At 32.7% G+C, this 20,525-nt stretch overlaps 2 protein-coding genes and 1 long non-coding RNA gene across 3 annotated transcripts in view; 1 reads left to right on the forward strand and 2 right to left on the reverse strand.

Moving 5' to 3' along the window:
- The window catches only part of LOC143206873 (uncharacterized), a 330,748-nt gene extending 317,079 nt beyond the window's left edge, over positions 1–13,669 (reverse strand). The window contains exons 1-2 of the mRNA XM_076419701.1: positions 13,184–13,669; positions 10,040–13,081 (exon numbers count right to left, since the gene is read on the reverse strand). Coding sequence (XP_076275816.1) covers positions 12,216–13,081; positions 13,184–13,598 — 1,281 coding nt within the window. The 5' untranslated portion in view covers positions 13,599–13,669 and the 3' untranslated portion in view covers positions 10,040–12,215. The remainder of the gene's footprint in view (positions 1–10,039; positions 13,082–13,183) is intronic.
- LOC143193922 (uncharacterized) lies at positions 1,381–2,621 on the forward strand. The gene is made up of 3 exons (XR_013005140.1): positions 1,381–1,543; positions 1,762–1,864; positions 2,180–2,621. It is a non-coding gene; the product is annotated as an uncharacterized LOC143193922 (long non-coding RNA).
- A 1,095-nt stretch (positions 13,670–14,764) lies between the features above and the next one.
- Positions 14,765–18,038, reverse strand: LOC143206889 (uncharacterized). The gene is made up of 2 exons (XM_076419732.1): positions 15,289–18,038; positions 14,765–15,055 (listed from the first exon to the last, which is right to left on the reverse strand). Exon 1 carries the CDS (start codon positions 17,043–17,045, stop codon positions 15,378–15,380), a length of 1,668 nt encoding a protein of 555 aa, XP_076275847.1. The 5' UTR covers positions 17,046–18,038; the 3' UTR covers positions 14,765–15,055; positions 15,289–15,377.
- Positions 18,039–20,525: the final 2,487 nt, after the last annotated feature.

Here is a 20,525-nt window from a genome sequence, read left to right on the forward strand (position 1 = left end):
AGTAGTTTGGAGTAGATTATCGTAGTATTTTATACTTTTTTCCAATAGAGATTTCAAACATTTACTATTCTGTAATGTCTACAAAGAGTTAGACAAAATAAAGTCACAAAATGTATAAATGGAGTCATCAAGCAATTCGCCCGGCAAAGATAGAGACAAGAATTACATAAACAGGTACTAATTTACTGCATAGTGCATGGTTATATTCTAGTCATTTGGTTTATATTCTTTCATTTGAAGGTGAAACATTAGTTAACCGTGTTGAAATTATCTCAGATACAAGGGTTAAGTAGCATGAAAATATAAAAGTTAACGATTACTGGATGATTTGGATGGAAGGGTCGCCGTCTATATAAGAAAATATAATGCTAGCCTCTTTTAAAGTAATATACTAAAAATAAACTTGCTAACAAGCACTTTGAGACATATATTGAAAAAAGGTAACATCTCCATACCGCAGTGATATAATTACTGCTGCCTAAAATATTACATAGCTAAATAATTATGTTCTAAAATTACTATATTTAGTTAGCTTTACTCTACATCTTAGATAGAAATAAAATCAAATACCTATTTGTATAAATAGCTTTACGACTAGAAAGGATGGGAAAGAGTCTAAAAAGCAATTGTTGAGTAGAGTCTGGTTAATGAGTGAGTATTTCTTTGGGGTTTGATACATTTTAAAATATTTCTATTATTCTATGAATTAAATAAAATCAGTAGTAATATAACATTATTGCATTGTGTTGTTTATATTTTTTTATTATTTGATACTTACTTTATTTGATTAGTATTGAACATGTTTTCCCTTACCAGCTGTGAGATATCTTTTCCATATTATTTGGCAAGTTTTGTGTTACGAAGGGTATCTATATGTATATAGGCTACTAAATTATTTTGTAGTCTCCTTCAATTTAATAAAAAAAAAAACATCACTCATATTTTTAAGATATTTTAATTTTTGTGTTTTTTATAACGTTTTTGTATAATTCTATATATTAATATTAATTATTAGTATATATTAAACCCACATATCCATAACATCTTTGTGGCAACAATTAAATGGCAACGAAAAAATTGAGTTATTTTCACAAAATCTACGTCATTCATAATCTCGTCGGTTTTTCTGATTCTCGTTCAAATTTGTTAGCCCGATTCGCGACTCCTGAGAGAAGATATCTTTCGTCGCCAAGGACTGAGTCATGCAGCAAACGTTGGAACTAAGAAAAGTGCATGCGAAATTCAACTTTGAACCACTTTTAAACTTGTTCGGCTCAAACTGTTCGTCGAGTTCAGTTCTGCTCATGCGTATTTTGAATTTCCTATGTTCATTCGCCCGAATGAAATCCATCAAGCTAGACGTAATAAACTGTGCGAACGGCTCAGATTGGAATTACCCTTCGGGTGTGATCATTATCACCATTTCTAAAGTAGCATCCGAGTGGAGTAGATCGCTGCAAGTCTACTGCTTCGTTTAACGATAGAACAATTTTGTTTATTATTAAACGCCTTAACATTTGGTTTTAAAAATGGAAATTCAAAGGTGAGTACCATTTGATTTTATTTTTTTATTATTGAATTAAGAGAATTAGAGTTTTCGCGAAAACAGGACGGCAGAGATGAAAGTTATGCTTGGCCAATATAAAATTTGTAAAGGGTGTTAGATACATAGTATACAATTGCATTAGAAGTAATACTAAAAGTGATAATGTTATTATTTTTATGTATGTTTTGTTGTTATTAACTATTATTTCAACTCAGGTCATGCAAGTGAATTTACCACTACGTCCACTACTAGCTAGAGGCAGTCAGTTGTCTAATGGGGTTTGTCCATCAAGATTAGTAGAAAATACTGCAGTCACTAGTAACTATTACAAATATATTTTAGTCATTATATGTTTAAGTAATAACTTATGTATCTTAAGTTATATTGAGAATATATATATTGAGATATATTTGGGGCATGTAGAAGAAATACCTTGCAATTGACAGCAGGGGTAACGCTTGGTAGGATTTTGCAGAATGTTAGACTAGATTTAAATCTAGTAGTAGATCTACTCCTTTCAATGTGGAAGAGTGGAACAAGGAGAACAAAAAACATTTTATTTAAAAACATATTTAAATATGTTAATTTTTTATATAGTGATGTATTGACTAATAATTTAATTAAATCTTTAAGGTGAATGTTATGGAGACCTCCAGTATGAAAACAGGATAGTAGGATATATCAACCACATAATGAAGAATATAATCACATAAATGTAGAGGTCATTTGTATCGATGGAACTGATGGGACCAATAGGATAAAATATGAATTAGTAACGCTTCTCATTAAAGATGAGAACAATACACCTCTTTACAAGTTTAATGTTCCTTAGGCTTTGCATGTATGAAATCATATAAACAAATTGATTTGGTTTCTTCAATGATTTTTAAGTTAGGTGTAACAAACTCATTGTAATTATTGTTTTATTTGGCCTATCTTGTATTCAATTCAAATTCATTCTATTTTAGTTTTATTTAGCGTTGATTTACTTATATTTGATTCTACCTACGTAGCCAGTACCAATAAATTATATTGACGTCTGAATTTGTTCATAACTGATATAAAGAAAAGATTAACCTCAATTATGTAAATAAAATTGTTTATCAACGTTCTTCAATAAATATTTACATAATCAATTTTAAAAATTCTTTTGTTCCTTCTTTAAATATGATTAATATTCAATCAATACAATACTTACTGGCAAACACGTAAAAAAAGCAACATACAATTCCGATCGGAGCCGAGTGCACAGATTTTACGTCTAACGTTTGTTGTTACAACGGTCATTTTTGGTGGTTTGGTTCTATCTGGAATACGGTGTGCAGAAGTGAATTTTGTGATGAGCGCATGCATACAATCGGCTATATTGCATTGTTTTTTTTCCAAAATTTACTGTTGAATTAGTGAAAACAACAATTAATCTGGGACAATAATATTTAAATTGTTATGTTATTCTTAGTATTAAAAACACGCGTTGGTTTTAAAATATGAAAGAATTAAGATGAGTACGGAATGTAAGGTTCAATTTTTAAAAGTTAAAATACCCAAACAGCACAAGTTTTGTTTATAGTGGGAATATTAACTGTCAATTTGTAAAAAAGCAATTTCAAGGGCATCAAATAGAACATGCCAAAATTTCACCTCGATCTATCTGGAGACATCAAAATGATAACAAAAAGCAAAGAAGAAAAGGTTTTTTTTTTGTTCAAATAAAAATATCGCAAAAGGCATAAATATTATTGATGTAATACTAAATATAATTAAAACTTTTATACACATTTTGTTGTAATTAATCATCCATTGGTTTTAGATTAGTAAATGTACAATACATCAACCAAAATCAAAAAGCATTGATGGGGCTAGTCCAATAAAAATAGTTGCAAAAATTGCAATAGCTGATAAAAATTAGACATTTGCTTTGATCCTGATATATTTTAGGAACGATTTAATTTTTCTTTTATAGGTGAAGTGTTTTAGTTAAAACAGAATAACAGAAAAAATTGGATAGGATTTTGTAGAAGGCAAGAATAGTGACGGGCGATACTTTAAAAAGATCAAATTTAGTGATAAAAGTTGACCTGAATCAAGTAAACAAAACATACAATCTTAATCTTTCGACACCCTAATGATATAATGACTACTGCTCTGAAAGTGGAGGAGTTGAACAAACAAGGAAAAAAGCATATATTTTTATAAAAGAGCATAGGTAATCAAGTTTATGTTTTGTAAACATAATGATGTATTGACTGGCGACTTCCTTCAGTTGAAAACTACAATTGTCTGCAAGATGAAGATTTTGTTTTGAGATCGAGGAATGACATATATAAATATTGTTCCTGGAATATTTGATAATATTATATCTTTATGTAAATATGGTTTATGGACTTTGTCTAAAAATGTTCCAATACGCCTTTATGTGCCTTTATGTATATATGCTGCATGGACTTGATGTAAATATATGTCAATATAATCTCTATATAAATATGGTGTTTTTTACTACGTTATTTTTTCAGATTTACTATACAATTTTCTAACTTTAGTTTCCAAATGCTTCTCAATTTTTACTCATTTGGTAAACAAAATTGCAACACTTTCAATTAAAATGTGTATTTTAATTAATAACAGGTCAGTGAAAAGTCCTTGGCCTAACATAGTAATACACATTTTTTTTGACAAAATTAGTTTTTATTATTCAACATAATTCCGATCAATGGTGATACACTGATTATAGCGACCCTCCAACTTTTCGATACAATTTTTGTAGTACGATTTGTCCTCTGCTTCAAAATAGGTCTCAGTATCGGCAATCACCTTTTCATTCGTCGAAAATTTCTTCCCACCGAGCATTCCTTTGAGATCTGAGAACAGGAAATAGTCGCTGGCGGCCAGATCTGGAGAATACGGTAGACGAGGAAGCAATTCGAAGCCCAATTCATGGATTTTTGCCATCGTATTCACTGACTTGTGACACGGTGCATTGTCTTGGTCAGACAGCACTTTCCTTTTCTTCAAATGCGGCCGTTTTTCTGTAATTTCGTTCTTCAAGCGGTCCAATAACGCTATGTAACAGTGGCTGTTGATGGTCCTTCTTTTCTCAAGGTAGTCAATAAAAATGATTCCATGTGCATTCCAAAATACAGACGCAATAACCTTGCCAGCCGACTGTTGCGTTTTCCCACGCTTTAAAGCGTTCATCGTGTGCAGTCCACTCGGATGACTGTCGATTTGACTTCGGAGTGAAATGACGGAGCCATATTTCATCTATTGTTACATATCGACGCAAAAACTCGGGTATACTACACTTAATCATCTTCAAACACTGCTCCGAATTATCAACTCGTTGTTATTTTGGGTCAAAAGTGAGTTCGCGTGGCACCCACTTTGCACAGAACTTTCTCATATCCAAATATTCGTGAATGATACGATGTACACGTTCAGTTAATATCTTTACAGTGTCTGCTATTTAATTCAATTTCAATTTACAGTCACTCAAAATCATTTTGTGGATTTTTTTAGATATTTTCGTCGGTAATAACCTCTTTTGGGAGTCCACTGTGTTCAGCGTCTTCGGTGCTCATTTCACCACGTCTAAACTTAGCATAACAATCCTTGACGGTTGATTTTCCTGGGGCAGTGTTTGAAAACTCAAGTAAAGTTTTTGCTCCAACTGTATTTTTTCCCCTCAAAAAGCAATATTTTATCAAGACGCGAAATTGCTTTTAATTCATTTTTTTTTCACAATAACAAAACTTGTTTCATTGAGAATGTTATAATTCATAAACTAATGGTTCGACAGCTTGACAGCGATTTATACAAGCATCTTTTGAGAGTTAGGGCTAATTAAAAAACATATGGATTTAATTCTAGTAGCACCATCTATGTGTCAGGCCGGGGACTTTTCAATTGAACTATTATTTAATTTGAAATATTAATGATAACTTTTCATATTACTATCTTTGCTAGACTTTAAATCAGTTTCTAGTACTTAAGGATGTGTTAGCACTTCATTTACTATTGTAACTTATGTTTGATTACTGCTTTTTAATTTCAAGGCACTAAATTTCTCCGTTGCAGATCGATATTTAGACTAAAATGTTCAACACCAGTTACAAAGTTGCTCAGAGCTTGCCGGAAGAGCGCATGTTACATCAGACCATTAATTCAAATAAATGGAAATGCGCATTTGCTAAGCCGATGTTACATCGTGTTTACTGTATCCTCGATTTGGAAAGTCTCGCTCCTCTACGGTCATTTTCACGGTTTGATTCGGAGGCGCGTAATTTTTGTTTACAATTTTATCTTTCACAATGAATTAAGATAATAAAATGCTCGTGAATCGATTTTCGGTATTATGTGTATTGCCAAAATAATATGTACCATATGAGCGTTTTTTAAAATAAATTTATGTAATTTTAAGTATGATCGGTAACATTATAATCACAGTAATAACATGGAAGGAATACCAATAAGATTTAAATTCAAGTCATTTAAATATTATGGTAAGAACTATATTTATACGTCTTTAGTATTATATTTGTACATAATGCAAAATCGTCAGAAGATACATTCAGCCTCAAGGCACCAGGTTGTTTTGCCCTTCTCTAAGTAGCCGATGTAGATCACACCTCGTGAATCCCAGAAAACGGTGACCATCACCTTTTTGGCCGTCAGGACCGTCCATCTTCGGAGCACGTTCGCCGGGTGAAATCCAATGTTTCGTCTCTTCCTTGGTCTCTGGTATATACCATCCATCCATCTTTTGCCGACGGTTACGGAACGATGCAAAACTTTTTTCGGATTGCGCTTAAACGGAGTCAAATACTGCTCTGAAGCGGTCTCCCGTTTGTGTTTGTTGTCCGAAGTGAGCAAACGCAGCACAAATCGCCAACAGCTTTCTCATGCCCAAAATTTCATACAGAATATGATTCACGCGGTGTTTTGAAATATCTGTTGTTCTAGCTTGCCATTGTCTTGTCATGTTATTCTGCGTGGTAGCAGATTTTTGGGAACCTCGGCGTGGTTCATTAAAAACCGAGGTGCGACTATATTGAATTTCTCTTACGATGGTGGCGCCATCGGACGGTATAGCTATGTATTTTTCGGATGGCCCTCATACATTGGAATAAATGAAGGAGTAACATATCGATATTCTTCAGTAATATGATAACTACTACCTAAATAATATTATACGTAAGGAATAACATAATAATTTTCCCTCATCAGTTGTGCAAAAACTTTTCCATATTATGCCATAAGTTTCATAGTACATTTGCATAAGTTTTGTGCTATCAAGGGTACTAATATCTATAAAGAACACTAAAATATTTTAATGTGTATCTTTGAATGTATTTCGTTACACTTTAATGAAGAAGACTCTTCCAATTATTTCACTATTAGTAATTATGGTACATATAATAAAACATTTTTACGATATAATTATTTTTATTAACAATTACCATTTGTAAAGTAAATTTATTACTAAGCTAGATATTATTTTATATTTAAAATAAACTTCTTGTAGGGATAATATAAATAATTTTATTTAAAATACATTTGTTTATTATTTTATTAATATTTTAATATCATATCTTTTTAGATAAATACGTATTTATAATTAATTTTTAATAAACATTAAATACATAATAATCGCCTAAAAATCTCTTTGTAGTAATAATTATATAATAAATACAAACAGGGAGTTATGTTCTCGATAACAAATAGACTCATTAAAAACACATCTCTAAATAATATGTATTTTTTTAATTTAAAATTAAATAATTAATTTTTATAACATATGGTTATTACCGAAACAAAATCCTAACGAGCATTTATATCGTAACGTAATGTCCACAAAAAATTCTATATTACTTTTAAATGAACCATATATTCATGTCAAATATTTATACATATATCAAAGACAAATATTGCACTAGCTACAGTGCCAGTTTTTCAATAACAAACATAAATATGACATATTTTTTCCTTTTTGATGTAATGTTTCATTATTTACTTTGGCTTGGCTGATATCATCGAGCTTTTTTTATGACTGTTTGAGCTCAATATTATTTGAAAATTGAAAATATTTACGGGAAAATAATTTTAAAAATGTGATTGTATTTTTTCTAATATATACTATGCCAGTAAGTTAGTTTAATATGATAGTTTATTGGTCAAGGGAGTTAATCGGTCAAATGGTGATAAAAGGGAGTAAACATTAATCTAATATATTTTTTAATAAATTTGCGTACAATCCCATTGAAATTTTTTATCGTTAACAATCTTGAAAATCATGCGTGTGATTAAATTCTTTATAAAAAGGCCTATAAGTATTCAAATCTAATAACAATGGCAAATATTTCTAAATCAAAGGTTCTGAATTTACTGATTCACTTAAAATATAATTTAATACTAGAAATCAGTATAAAATACAAGATACGTACCAAGAAAAATATAGTAGAAACATTTAGAAAAGCTGTGCGATGAATTAGTCTGATATTTGCTAATAATAGTAGAAAAAAATCACACTCAAATGTCGCTTTGATGACTTTGAAGTTTGATAATGATGCGGGATGATGGTTAGATACCGAAACAAAAAGATGAGATGTTACCTATATTTTTTTTTCTTAAAAATGCATTTATTGAGATATATCGGCACAATACATATCAATCAAAATATTTTCAATTCTCTTCAACAACTTTTTCAACTTTCTGGCAACATGGCCATACCGTATCAATCAATATTTTTTCCTAAAGCACAAATATATGTACCATTTAAGGAAATCATAAATTGTTCCGAATATCTATGGTACCTAATATTTCATCTGGTAATTCTATATTGTAGACCTTTTAATTTTGGATCGTTTATAATTTTTTTATAGAGGTTTGAACAATGGTGTTAAAAAACTAAGCGGTATAGGCTCTTCTTAGAATTTGTCGCCTTTGCGAATACTTAGTAATAGAAATAATTACCATGAATGGCGACGTTCAGAGTCAATACCTTATTCAGTTTATTTTACTGTGTTTTGTGACGCCCCATTTGAGTTTCATTAAATGGTAAGTTCACAGATTACTCCAGTTTTCTCTTTTTAATTCCCATTTATTTTCAGCGATTTCGTTCTTCAAACGGTCCAATAATCTATTAAATCTATTTTATTATTTTTTAATATCGTCATATATTCCCCATAATTCCTAAATTATGGTAAACCAATGATAATAGTTCTATGACTGCAAATGTAAATATAATTTGGAACTATTTTATAAACCATAAACTAACGCTAAAGTGGCCAGACTTACTGATGCGTAGCTTTTATATATGTATAATTTGAATAATACATAAACGCCACCGAAAGTGGTTTCTGCTGACAGCGTATCTAGCGTGTGGTCTTTGATTTTTCCCTTTGAACGCATTACAAGGTCATCACAGCAGCAGCTGGAGAAGTGTGTGCATAATAGCAAGACTATTGATTGTTTATTTATTTGAGTTTTTAGCTTTATCTTAGCGAGGCCTACTAACCTTAGTGGCAAGATCTCGCGCGTGGGCACCCTTAGCTTCATTGTCGGTTCGTTATTGTTAGTGTTAGGACATGAGCTGGTACGCCGTGCGTTACCTTCCCTTCGTACCGATATATCATACTTCATTCTATCATAGTTTTTCATTGCTATCAGTTACCGTTATTGTGTGTGGTATGATTGTCCGTCAACATAATTGACTACTAGGGAGTAAGATTATTGTGAATCATCCTGGTTATTCAATTACTGCTATTGATTACCATTGTCATCGTCTGTTATTTAAGTTAACAATACCATCCAATATCAGTACTTGTCAATACCACAGAGTAATATATAGTGTTAACTTAATACAAATAATTTCAGAATTGTTTTGCCTGGTTTCAGCAGGAAAGCACTGAGAACATTTTGTTGAATTTCATTGGTTTTTTTTAAATCCCATTACATGCACCTGTAATGAAAATATTTTGTTAGGAGAGCATTTCAATGGCCGACGATTTCATACGCACCCCGTAACTAACAACTAACGTCACATTCTATTCACCACTTAAATTTCAAATAAAAACAAAATGTAATTTTTCAAAACCACTTATTAATATAAAACTCCATTTACAAATATATAAGTATATAATGAATATATATTATGTATATAAATAAAAAATAATAAAATATAAATACATAAATAAATAATAATTAAATGTGAATATAAAAATGGCTGCAATCTAATTGAAAATATAACATATCTCGAGGCAAAAATAATCAAAATTGTTGGTCTTTTTCCCTATTTCATATTTCTTTAGTTTTCTTTTTCTGTTCCCTCATACTGAAAGCGTAATAGCACAGCTGAAAATTTGTGTCTGTGTAAATGTATTTTATTAATATCCTTGTTGAAAAAGTTATCTATATGAACATATTTTGTGTCTAAACTGTGTGTAATATTTTCATTTCTTCTGTTGTATTCCTGTAAATAATAATACATATGAACACAAATTCTTTATAATTTAACTAGCTGACCCGACAGACTTCGTCCTGTCAAAAAGATTTGTAATGTGGCAGTTTTTGTGCCTACGTATTTTAAAAAATTCTCCTGAACAGAACCATCACCCTGGTGATAGGGCGTTGTGAATAAAAAATAATTAAATAAAACATATATAAGGATTGAAAAGTAAGTAATCGCTTTATTGTTAATCATGTGAATCATAATTATTATTATTATTATCATTATATTGCTTTGTGGTATACGATGTTTTTTGTTTGATTACCTGGCGCATAGATAAACAAATCTGATGGTTTTCCAACACGGGAACAGGCAACATACAATTGACCATGTGAGAAACATGGGTTTTCTAGATTAATACCACAAACACTTAATGATTGCCCCTGGGACTTGTTTATAGTCATAGCAAAAGCAAGCCGTCAACATGTCTATAGGAAATTTGCCATTACCAATGTCAATGAGTTGTTTAGAGAATATGTTTCCAGATTGGTCATTTTGCAACTCGACACGCATATTCTTGCTTAAATGAAGTACTTTAACATGTTTCCACAAATTGGAGGACTTTAGACATGCATTGAGTTCATCAGCTGGCGTTGATCGTGGAATCACTGGCAATGTTTGACGAAAATCTCCTGCTAATAAAATCATTGCACCACCAAATCGGTTATTATTGCTACGTAGATCTTTTAAGGTTCTGTCTAAAGCCTCCAAAGATTTTTTATGTGCCATCGTGCATTCATCCCAAACAATCAATTTACATTGCTGCAAAACCTTTGCCATTGCAGAGTTCTTCGAAACGTTGCAGGTTGGAGTTTCATTGCTTTGCATATTTAATGGCAATTTTAGTGCTGAATGGGCTGTTCGACCACCTTCAAGCAAAGTTGCTGCGATTCCCGACGAAGCGAGTGCAAGTGCAATTTTATTTTGTGAGCGAATTGTTGCTAATATTAATGAAATAAAAAAAGTTTTTCCTGTACCACCAGGTGCATCTAAGAAATAAATCCCTCCAGTTTCATCATTTGTTACTTTCATAAGAGTTTCAAATACATACTTCTGTTGTTCATTTAACAGTGGAAGATTTGTTTGAATTTATTCTTTCAAAGCGTTGAGATCATACAGTCTTTCTCGATGCAACTCTTGGTTAAAAGCGTCATGCATTGGACGATTGGGCGCGGTCAGGCCTAATTGAATTAATAGTTTGTTTGACATTATCAAGCACATGTCCTCAATTGAAATCAATGCTTCATTGTAAATTTCTTCACTGATTTGTATATTTGGATTTCCCATTCTATTCCGTATTTGATACAAAATATCATCACACATATAATCTTTGTACTTCATCCACAAATCAATTGGGTTTGATGGGAAGCATGTAGATATGATTATAGAAAACAATGTTCGTATTTGATGAGTGTGTGATGATATTACAGCATCATTGAGAGTTTGATCCCAATGAGCGTCATTTTCAAGCAATTGCAAACGTTGACAGGCTTCTCTGTAGGATCCACACAATTCACCATCAACAGTTCGTAACTGTTGGAATGATGTTGGGCCACGTACATTGACTAATAGCAGTCGTAAATAAAAACATTCATCATTGCTTGGATGTACTGAATAAATCCGGCCAATCGCATCGGTGGAATATACATCTGTATATCCTGGAACTGGTTTTCCTTGTTTCCGTCGTATAAATCTCCTTGAGGATTGATTCCAGGTATAATATTTTGGCATTTCAGAATATAGCAATGTTTGTGCGAAATCATCGTTTTGGCATGTCCCAAAAAAACTGGTTAATGTAGTAGATGGTGGCTGAGCAGCTCTTTGTACTGCGTTCTGTGCTGTAAAATACACTCTTTGTCCATTTTCTAAATGCACAGCTAAGTGAACAACAGAAGGGTGTCTCTCATGAATAGGAAAAGAAAATATTCGCCAAACTGCTTCATTACTACTGACATAGCGGCCCATTTGGTATTGGGTAACTTCATCATTAGAATTCTCTGCACCAATTCCAATCACAGCCATATCACTCCCTTTGGTTACATATTTGCAAATGTATTTAATCGATTTCACTGAATGGCAAGATTCAACGTTGATGTGTGCTTTGAATGTCTTTGATAAAATGGGTGAATATGGAACAATCCAACGATTATCTATTTCAATATCTTGTTAATTTAATTTGACAATTGTTGATTTTCCATTGTCTGCTGTCGATCTGCGACGATACAATGGATAACCGTCATTACCAGTAATTGTTTCCGATATTAATGTCCGTGGATATCGTTTTGAACATTTACCATCCATCATACACGGTGAATTTTGATTAAGAGTTCCACAGGGACCATGTATCATGTTTTTGATAACTACCTCATGCAATCCAGGATCTACTTGTACATTAGGGATTTCAGCTGATATCACTGCATCAACTTCATTTGGCCTTATCTTTTCAACCAACCAAATCAAAATGTGTGCATGTGGCAATCCTCGTTTCTGCCACTCCACAGAATACATCCAGCAGCGTGTCTCACCAAACACATTATGTTTTACGATGAAATTCATTAAAGATTTCAACTTTTGTCTAAAGACTCTGGCTGTAATATCATGACGATCAATGGATGATTTCCCAGGTAATAACTCCTGCTTAATTTCTATCCATTGCGGATTGCATGTAAATGTGATGAACAAATCTGCTGTACCATAATGACGAACATACGACATGGCATCTTGAGCATATTCGTGCATATGCCGAGGGCTTCCGATGTATGTTGCTGGAAGAATAGTCATCCGACCGACATTCTGTGCATTTCCATCAGTATTAATCGCATCTCGAAGGTGAATATACTCTTCAGATCGGAGTTTGGTTTGATTCAACCTGATGAATGTTAATCTCTCCGTTTCAATTTTAACATACATGTCATCAACATATTTGTGATATAATCGCCGACATTTCAATATGCGATTATCTGCATTTTCCCGAATCATTAGGCGGTATGAATAATAGTTCATTGAACTGACTTTTTTGTTGGTTTCAGAACCTGTAAACAGATTTTGTTTTAATAACATTCAAATATAAAATTAAAATACATAATATAGTGACTGAGATATTATCGCCATAGCTAAACTAATATTTTAGTTACCTGTAATGGGATTTATCATTTTTATTGATAAATCGTAGCCATCTTCACCTTGCCAAAATATAATGGGATATTGCAGTGCATCATATGAGCGGTGTGTTTCCTTTATAGGTTGTAATTGAAAATTCCGACGATGTAAAACAATATCACGGGATTCCAAGTTTTCTCCAACTACAACGATAGCAACTTCATCAATAGTTGGTGCATTAAAACGTCTTGTATGTTGACCTGCAAGTGTTTTATCAGCTCTGATTACAATTTTGTGATTATCGGATGGCATCAGATCCAGGGCAGTTTTAAACAATATAATCAATTGATTATGTTGATGAAATAAAGTTTGTAATTGTTCTACAATAGACCTTTTTACTAAATTGTTATGTGCACAACGCAGATCAATTTCTTGTGGTGAATTGCCCATAAAATAAATTTGCAGGAATTTGTTGTCGCTATCTGACACTGGTAACAGTGAACCTGCTCTGTGATATATTTGCCCTTGTATCTGTAAATAAAAAAAATATTATGGTGTGGTATAAATTAATGGATTGTCAATGATCAAACTTAAATAATATTTGATCTTAAAAAGTATATATTTAGTTTTAACTAATATCTATCAAATATAAAATATAATAAAAGTGTCACTGAAACTGAATCACCATATAATATGATGACTAAGTGATATATTTCGTAATGATTAAGAAATTGAAGATTAGTAACACATCTTAACTTTGGTGACAGAAAATTTTGTTCGCTAAAATAATTATGAGTAACTGCTATAATACATACCTTGAAAGTTGGCATAAAATTTTCCCGAACTGCATTTGTTGCCCCAAATGAAGTCATTTGAAAGCAATTGTTATATTGTTGAATATGTGTCAAAAAGTGTATAGAATCTGTTCCTATTCCTGAAACCAATGAGTACAATGGTTCTGGTGGTGGATCCAATTGTATCAATTTCACTTTACCATTTGCGCAACACAATCCATTGGCTTCGTTTTTGTATTTTAATGCCTTACAGTGTGAGCAAACCAAGTTCATAGAACCAATAACAACACATTGGTAGTTACTGTAGTCAATTGACACATCGTAACTGAAAGCAGCTGGATTCAAACTTGCGCGATTATTAGTTGAATGTCGCGCTCGCGCTTCACGCGTTTGTGATATCCGAATTCTTTCACGTTCATTTCCGTCGTCACGTTCTTGTGCAGTACGATTAGATCGGTAATTAGTTTGGTTTATAGCATTTCTGGTTCTTCTACCTAAATTGCTTCGTCTTATAGGAGGCATATCAAATATAAATTATTTTTTCACTAATCACGAACTAAACAAACACTAACTAACTAAACACTCTGCACAAAACACGATATACGAATTTGTTTCGTGTATCACTTGACAATTCATCTGTCATCTGTCAAAAGTCATCTGTAACAGACAACTTTTTTTTTTAAATTTGATATGACTTGAACTCAAATCCTTTTAAGCCGTACGAATTGTTTTATTAATTTAAAATTTGAATTAAATTTTAAACAAATAAAAAATTTTAAATAAATAAAACAATTCGTACGGATTAAAAGGATTTGAGTTCAATTCATATCAAATTTAAAAAAAAAAAGTTGTCTGTTACAGATGACTTTTGACAGATGACAGATGAATTGTCAACTGATACACGAAACAAATTCAAACAAAAAGGGCTATTTTTAGGGTTTTTCCAGCAATAATTCTAATTTTTCTCGCCGTAAAAACCATCCCTGAACTTCAACGAACATTTTAAAAAAAGATTTGGCCAAATTGGTCCAGGCGTTGTTGAGTTATGCGCTTAGGAACATATTTTGCGATTCATTTTTATATATAAGACTAGCTGACCCGACAGACTTCGTCCTGTCAAAAAGATTTGTAATGTGGCAGTTTTTGTGCCTACGTATTTTAAAAAATTCTCCTGAACAGAACCATCACCCTGGTGATAGGGCATGGTGAATAAAAAATAATTAAATAAAACATATATAAGGATTGAAACGTAAGTAATCACTTTATTGTTAATCATGTGAATCATAATTATTATTATTATTATCATTATATTGCTTTGTGGTATACGATGTTTTTTGTTTGATTACCTGGCGCATAGATAAACAAATCTGATGGTTTTCCAACACGGGAACAGGCAACATACAATTGACCATGTGAGAAACATGGGTTTTCTAGATTAATACCACAAACACTTAATGATTGCCCCTGGGACTTGTTTATAGTCATAGCAAAAGCAAGCCGTCAACATGTCTATAGGAAATTTGCCATTACCAATGTCAATGAGTTGTTTAGAGAATATGTTTCCAGATTGGTCATTTTGCAACTCGACACGCATATTCTTGCTTAAATGAAGTACTTTGACATGTTTCCACAAATTGGAGGACTTTAGACATGCATTGAGCTCATCAGCTGGCGTTGATCGTGGAATCACTGGCAATGTTTGACGAAAATCTCCTGCTAATAAAATCATTGCACCACCAAATCGGTTATTATTGCTACATAGATCTTTTAAGGTTCTGTCTAAAGCCTCCAAAGTTTTTTTATGTGCCATCGTGCATTCATCCCAAACAATCAATTTACATTGCTGCAAAACCTTTGCCATTGCAGAGTTCTTCGAAACGTTGCAGGTTGGAGTTTCATTGCTTTGCATATTTAATGGCAATTTTAGTGCTGAATGGGCTGTTCGACCACCTTCAAGCAAAGTTGCTGCGATTCCCGACGAAGCGAGTGCAAGTGCAATTTTATTTTGTGAGCGAATTGTTGCTAATATTAATGAAATAAAAAAAGTTTTTCCTGTACCACCAGGTGCATCTAAGAAGTAAATCCCTCCAGTTTCATCATTTGTTACTTTCATAAGAGTTTCAAATACATACTTCTGTTGTTCATTTAACAGTGGAAGATTTGTTTGAATTAATTCTTTCAAAGCGTTGAGATCATACAGTCTTTCTCGATGCAACTCTTGGTTAAAAGCGTCATGCATTGGACGATTGGGCGCGGTCAGGCCTAATTGAATTAATAGTTTGTTTGACATTATCAAGCACATGTCCTCAATTGAAATCAATGCTTCATTGTAAATTTCTTCACTGATTTGTATATTTGGATTTCCCATTCTATTCCGTATTTGATACAAAATATCATCACACATATAATCTTTGTACTTCATCCACAAATCAATTGGGTTTGATGGGAAGCATGTAGATATGATTATAGAAAACAATGTTCGTATTTGATGAGTGTGTGATGATATTACAGCATCATTGAGAGTTTGATCCCAATGAGCGTCATTTTCAAGCAATTGCAAACGTTGACAGGCTTCTCTGTAGGATCCACACAATTCACCATCAACAGTTCGTAACTGTTGGAATGATGTTGGGCCACGTACATTGACTAATAGCAGTCGTAAATAAAAACATTCATCATTGCTTGGATGTACTGAATAAATGCGGCCAATCGCATCGGTGGAATATACATCTGTATATCCTGGAACTGGTTTTCCTTGTTTCCGTCGTATAAATCTCCTTGAGGATTGATTCCAGGTATAATATTTTGGCATTTCAGAATATAGCAATGTTTGTGCGAAATCATCGTTTTGGCATGTCTCAAAAAAACTGGTTAATGTAGTAGATGGTGGCTGAGCAGCTCTTTGTACAGCGTTCTGTGCTGTAAAATACACTCTTTGTCCATTTTCTAAATGCACAGCTAAGGGAACAACAGAAGGGTGTCTCTCATGAATAGGAAAAGAAAATATTCGCCAAACTGCTTCATTACTACTGACATAGCGGCCCATTTGGTATTGGGTAACTTCATCATTAGAATTCCCTGCACCAATTCCAATCACAGCCATATCACTCCCTTTGGTTACATATTTGCAAATCTATTTAATCGATTTCACTGAATGGCAAGATTCAACGTTGATGTGTGCTTTCAATGTCTTTGATAAAATGGGTGAATATGGAACAATCCAACGATTATCTATTTCAATATCTTGTTAATTTAATTTGACAATTGTTGATTTTCCATTGTCTGCTGTCGATCTGCGACGATACAATGGATAACCGTCATTACCAGTAATTGTTTCCGATATTAATGTCCGTGGATATCGTTTTGAACATTTACCATCCATCATACACGGTGAATTTTGATTAAGAGTTCCACAGGGACCATGTATCATGTTTTTGATAACTACCTCATGCAATCCAGGATCTACTTGTACATTAGGGATTTCAGCTGATATCACTGCATCAACTTCATTTGGCCTTATCTTTTCAACCAACCAAATCAAAATGTGTGCATGTGGCAATCCTCGTTTCTGCCACTCCACAGAATACATCCAGCAGCGTGTCTCACCAAACACATTATGTTTTACGATGAAATTCATTAAAGATTTCAACTTTTGTCTAAAGACTCTGGCTGTAATATCATGACGATCAATGGATGATTTCCCAGGTAATAACTCCTGCTTAATTTCTATCCATTGCGGATTGCATGTAAATGTGATGAACAAATCTGCTGTACCATAATGACGAACATACGACATGGCATCTTGAGCATATTCGTGCATATGCCGAGGGCTTCCGATGTATGTTGCTGGAAGAATAGTCATCCGACCGACATTCTGTGCATTTCCATCAGTATTAATCGCATCTCGAAGGTGAATATACTCTTCAGATCGGAGTTTGGTTTGATTCAACCTGATGAATGTTAATCTCTCCGTTTCAATTTTAACATACATGTCATCAACATATTTGTGATATAATCGCCGACATTTCAATATGTGATTATCTGCATTTTCCCGAATCATTAGGCGGTATGAATAATAGTTCATTGAACTGACTTTTTTGTTGGTTTCAGAACCTGTAAACAGATTTTGTTTTAATAACATTCAAATATAAAATTAAAATACATAATATAGTGACTGAGATATTATCGCCATAGCTAAACTAATATTTTAGTTACCTGCAATGGGATTTATCATTTTTATTGATAAATCGTAGCCATCTTCACCTTGCCAAAATATAATGGGATATTGCAGTGCATCATATGAGCGGTGTGTTTCCTTTATAGGTTGTAATTGATCATTCCGACGATGTAAAACAATATCACGGGATTCCAAGTTTTCTCCAACTACAACGATAGCAACTTCATCAATAGTTGGTGCATTAAAACGTCTTGTATGTTGACCTGCAGGTGTTTTATCAGCTCTGATTACAATTTTGTGATTATCGGATGGCATCAGATCCAGGGCAGTTTTAAACAATATAATCAATTGATTGTGTTGATGAAATAAAGTTTGTAATTGTTCTACAATAGACCTTTTTACTAAATTGTTATGTGCACAACGCAGATCAATTTCTTGTGGTGAATTGCCCATAAAATAAATTTGCAGGAATTTGTTGTCGCTATCTGACACTGGTAACAGTGAACCTGCTCTGTGATATATTTGCCCTTGTATCTGTAAATAAAAAAAATATTATGGTGTGGTATAAATTAATGGATTGTCAATGATCAAACTTAAATAATATTTGATCTTAAAAAGTATATATTTAGTTTTAACCAATATCTATCAAATATAAAATATAATAAAAGTGTCACTGAAACTGAATCACCATATAATATGATGACTAAGTGATATATTTCGTAATGATTAAGAAATTGAAGATTAGTAACACATCTTAACTTTGGTGACAGAAAATTTTGTTCGCTAAAATAATTATGAGTAACTGCTATAATACATACCTTGAAAGTTGGCATAAAATTTTCCCGAACTGCATTTGTTGCCCCAAATGAAGTCATTTGAAAGCAATTGTTATATTGTTGAATATGTGTCAAAAAGTGTATAGAATCTGTTCCTATTCCTGAAACCAATGAGTACAATGGTTCTGGTGGTGGATCCAATTGTATCAATTTCACTTTACCATTTGCGCAACACAATCCATTGGCTTCGTTTTTGTATTTTAATGCCTTACAGTGTGAGCAAACCAAGTTCATAGAACCAATAACAACACATTGGTAGTTACTGTAGTCAATTGACACATCGTAACTGAAAGCAGCTGGATTCAAACTTGCGCGATTATTAGCTGAATGTCGCGCTCGCGCTTCACGCGTTTGTGATATCCGAATTCTTTCACGTTCATTTCCGTCGTCACGTTCTTGTGCAGTACGATTAGATCGGTAATTAGCTTGGTTTATAGCATTTCTGGTTCTTCTACCTAAATTGCTTCGTCTTATAGGAGGCATATCAAATATAAATTATTTTTTCACTAATCACGAACTAAACAAACACTAACTAACTAAACACTCTGCACAAAACACGATATACGAATTTGTTTCGTGTATCACTTGACAATTCATCTGTCATCTGTCAAAAGTCATCTGTAACGGACAACTTTTTTTTTTAAATTTGATATGACTTGAACTCAAATCCTTTTAAGCCGTACGAATTGTTTTATTTATTTAAAATTTGAATTAAATTTTAAACAAATAAAAAATTTTAAATAAATAAAACAATTCGTACGGATTAAAAGGATTTGAGTTCAAGTCATATCAAATTTAAAAAAAAAAGTTGTCTGTTACAGATGACTTTTGACAGATGACAGATGAATTGTCAACTGATACACGAAACAAATTCAAACAAAAAGGGCTATTTTTAGGGTTTTTCCAGCAATAATTCTAATTTTTCTCGCCGTAAAAACCATCCCTGAACTTCAACGAACATTTTAAAAAAAGATTTGGCCAAATTGGTCCAGGCGTTGTTGAGTTATGCGCTTAGGAACATATTTTGCGATTCATTTTTATATATAAGATTGTATACGTACCACACATCCTTAACCTAGCTAACTTGTGTTGTTTCTTCCAAGGAAAACTACGTCTGGCTTTTTATTTGCACACATATACTGGATACACAATAGTTTTGAAGATGAATATTCATTATAATCAAATAATAGTGATTATATTTAAGACACAATAATGCTAATTGAATTTTATGTTACACACGCAAAAATGGCGTCGTCGACAAACTGAAACAAATAATCGCGATATAGAAATGAGCCAATCAAATATCTTTGTAGGCCCATTGAAATGAACCAATCAAGAAAGTGGTCTCAGAGCCGTGAACGGACCACGCAAAACATTTCCTCGGTTTCAACTATTTAAGAAATACCTCTATATATACTTTATGCTATCGCTTTATGTTATTTTATTAAATATTATCTTTATTTTACGACCTGGGTTTAAAAGTAACAATACAATATATTAGTATTGTGGCCAAACGAATTTTGTTATAATATTAATACGTATCTGCGCACCCAGTTTTGTTTAATGTAAC

The sequence above is a fragment of the Rhynchophorus ferrugineus genome, unplaced genomic scaffold (assembly GCF_030347505.1).
Source record: "Rhynchophorus ferrugineus isolate W39M unplaced genomic scaffold, kcgeb_rfMv2 rfM1, whole genome shotgun sequence".
NCBI classification, from domain to species: Eukaryota; Metazoa; Arthropoda; class Insecta; order Coleoptera; family Curculionidae; genus Rhynchophorus; species Rhynchophorus ferrugineus.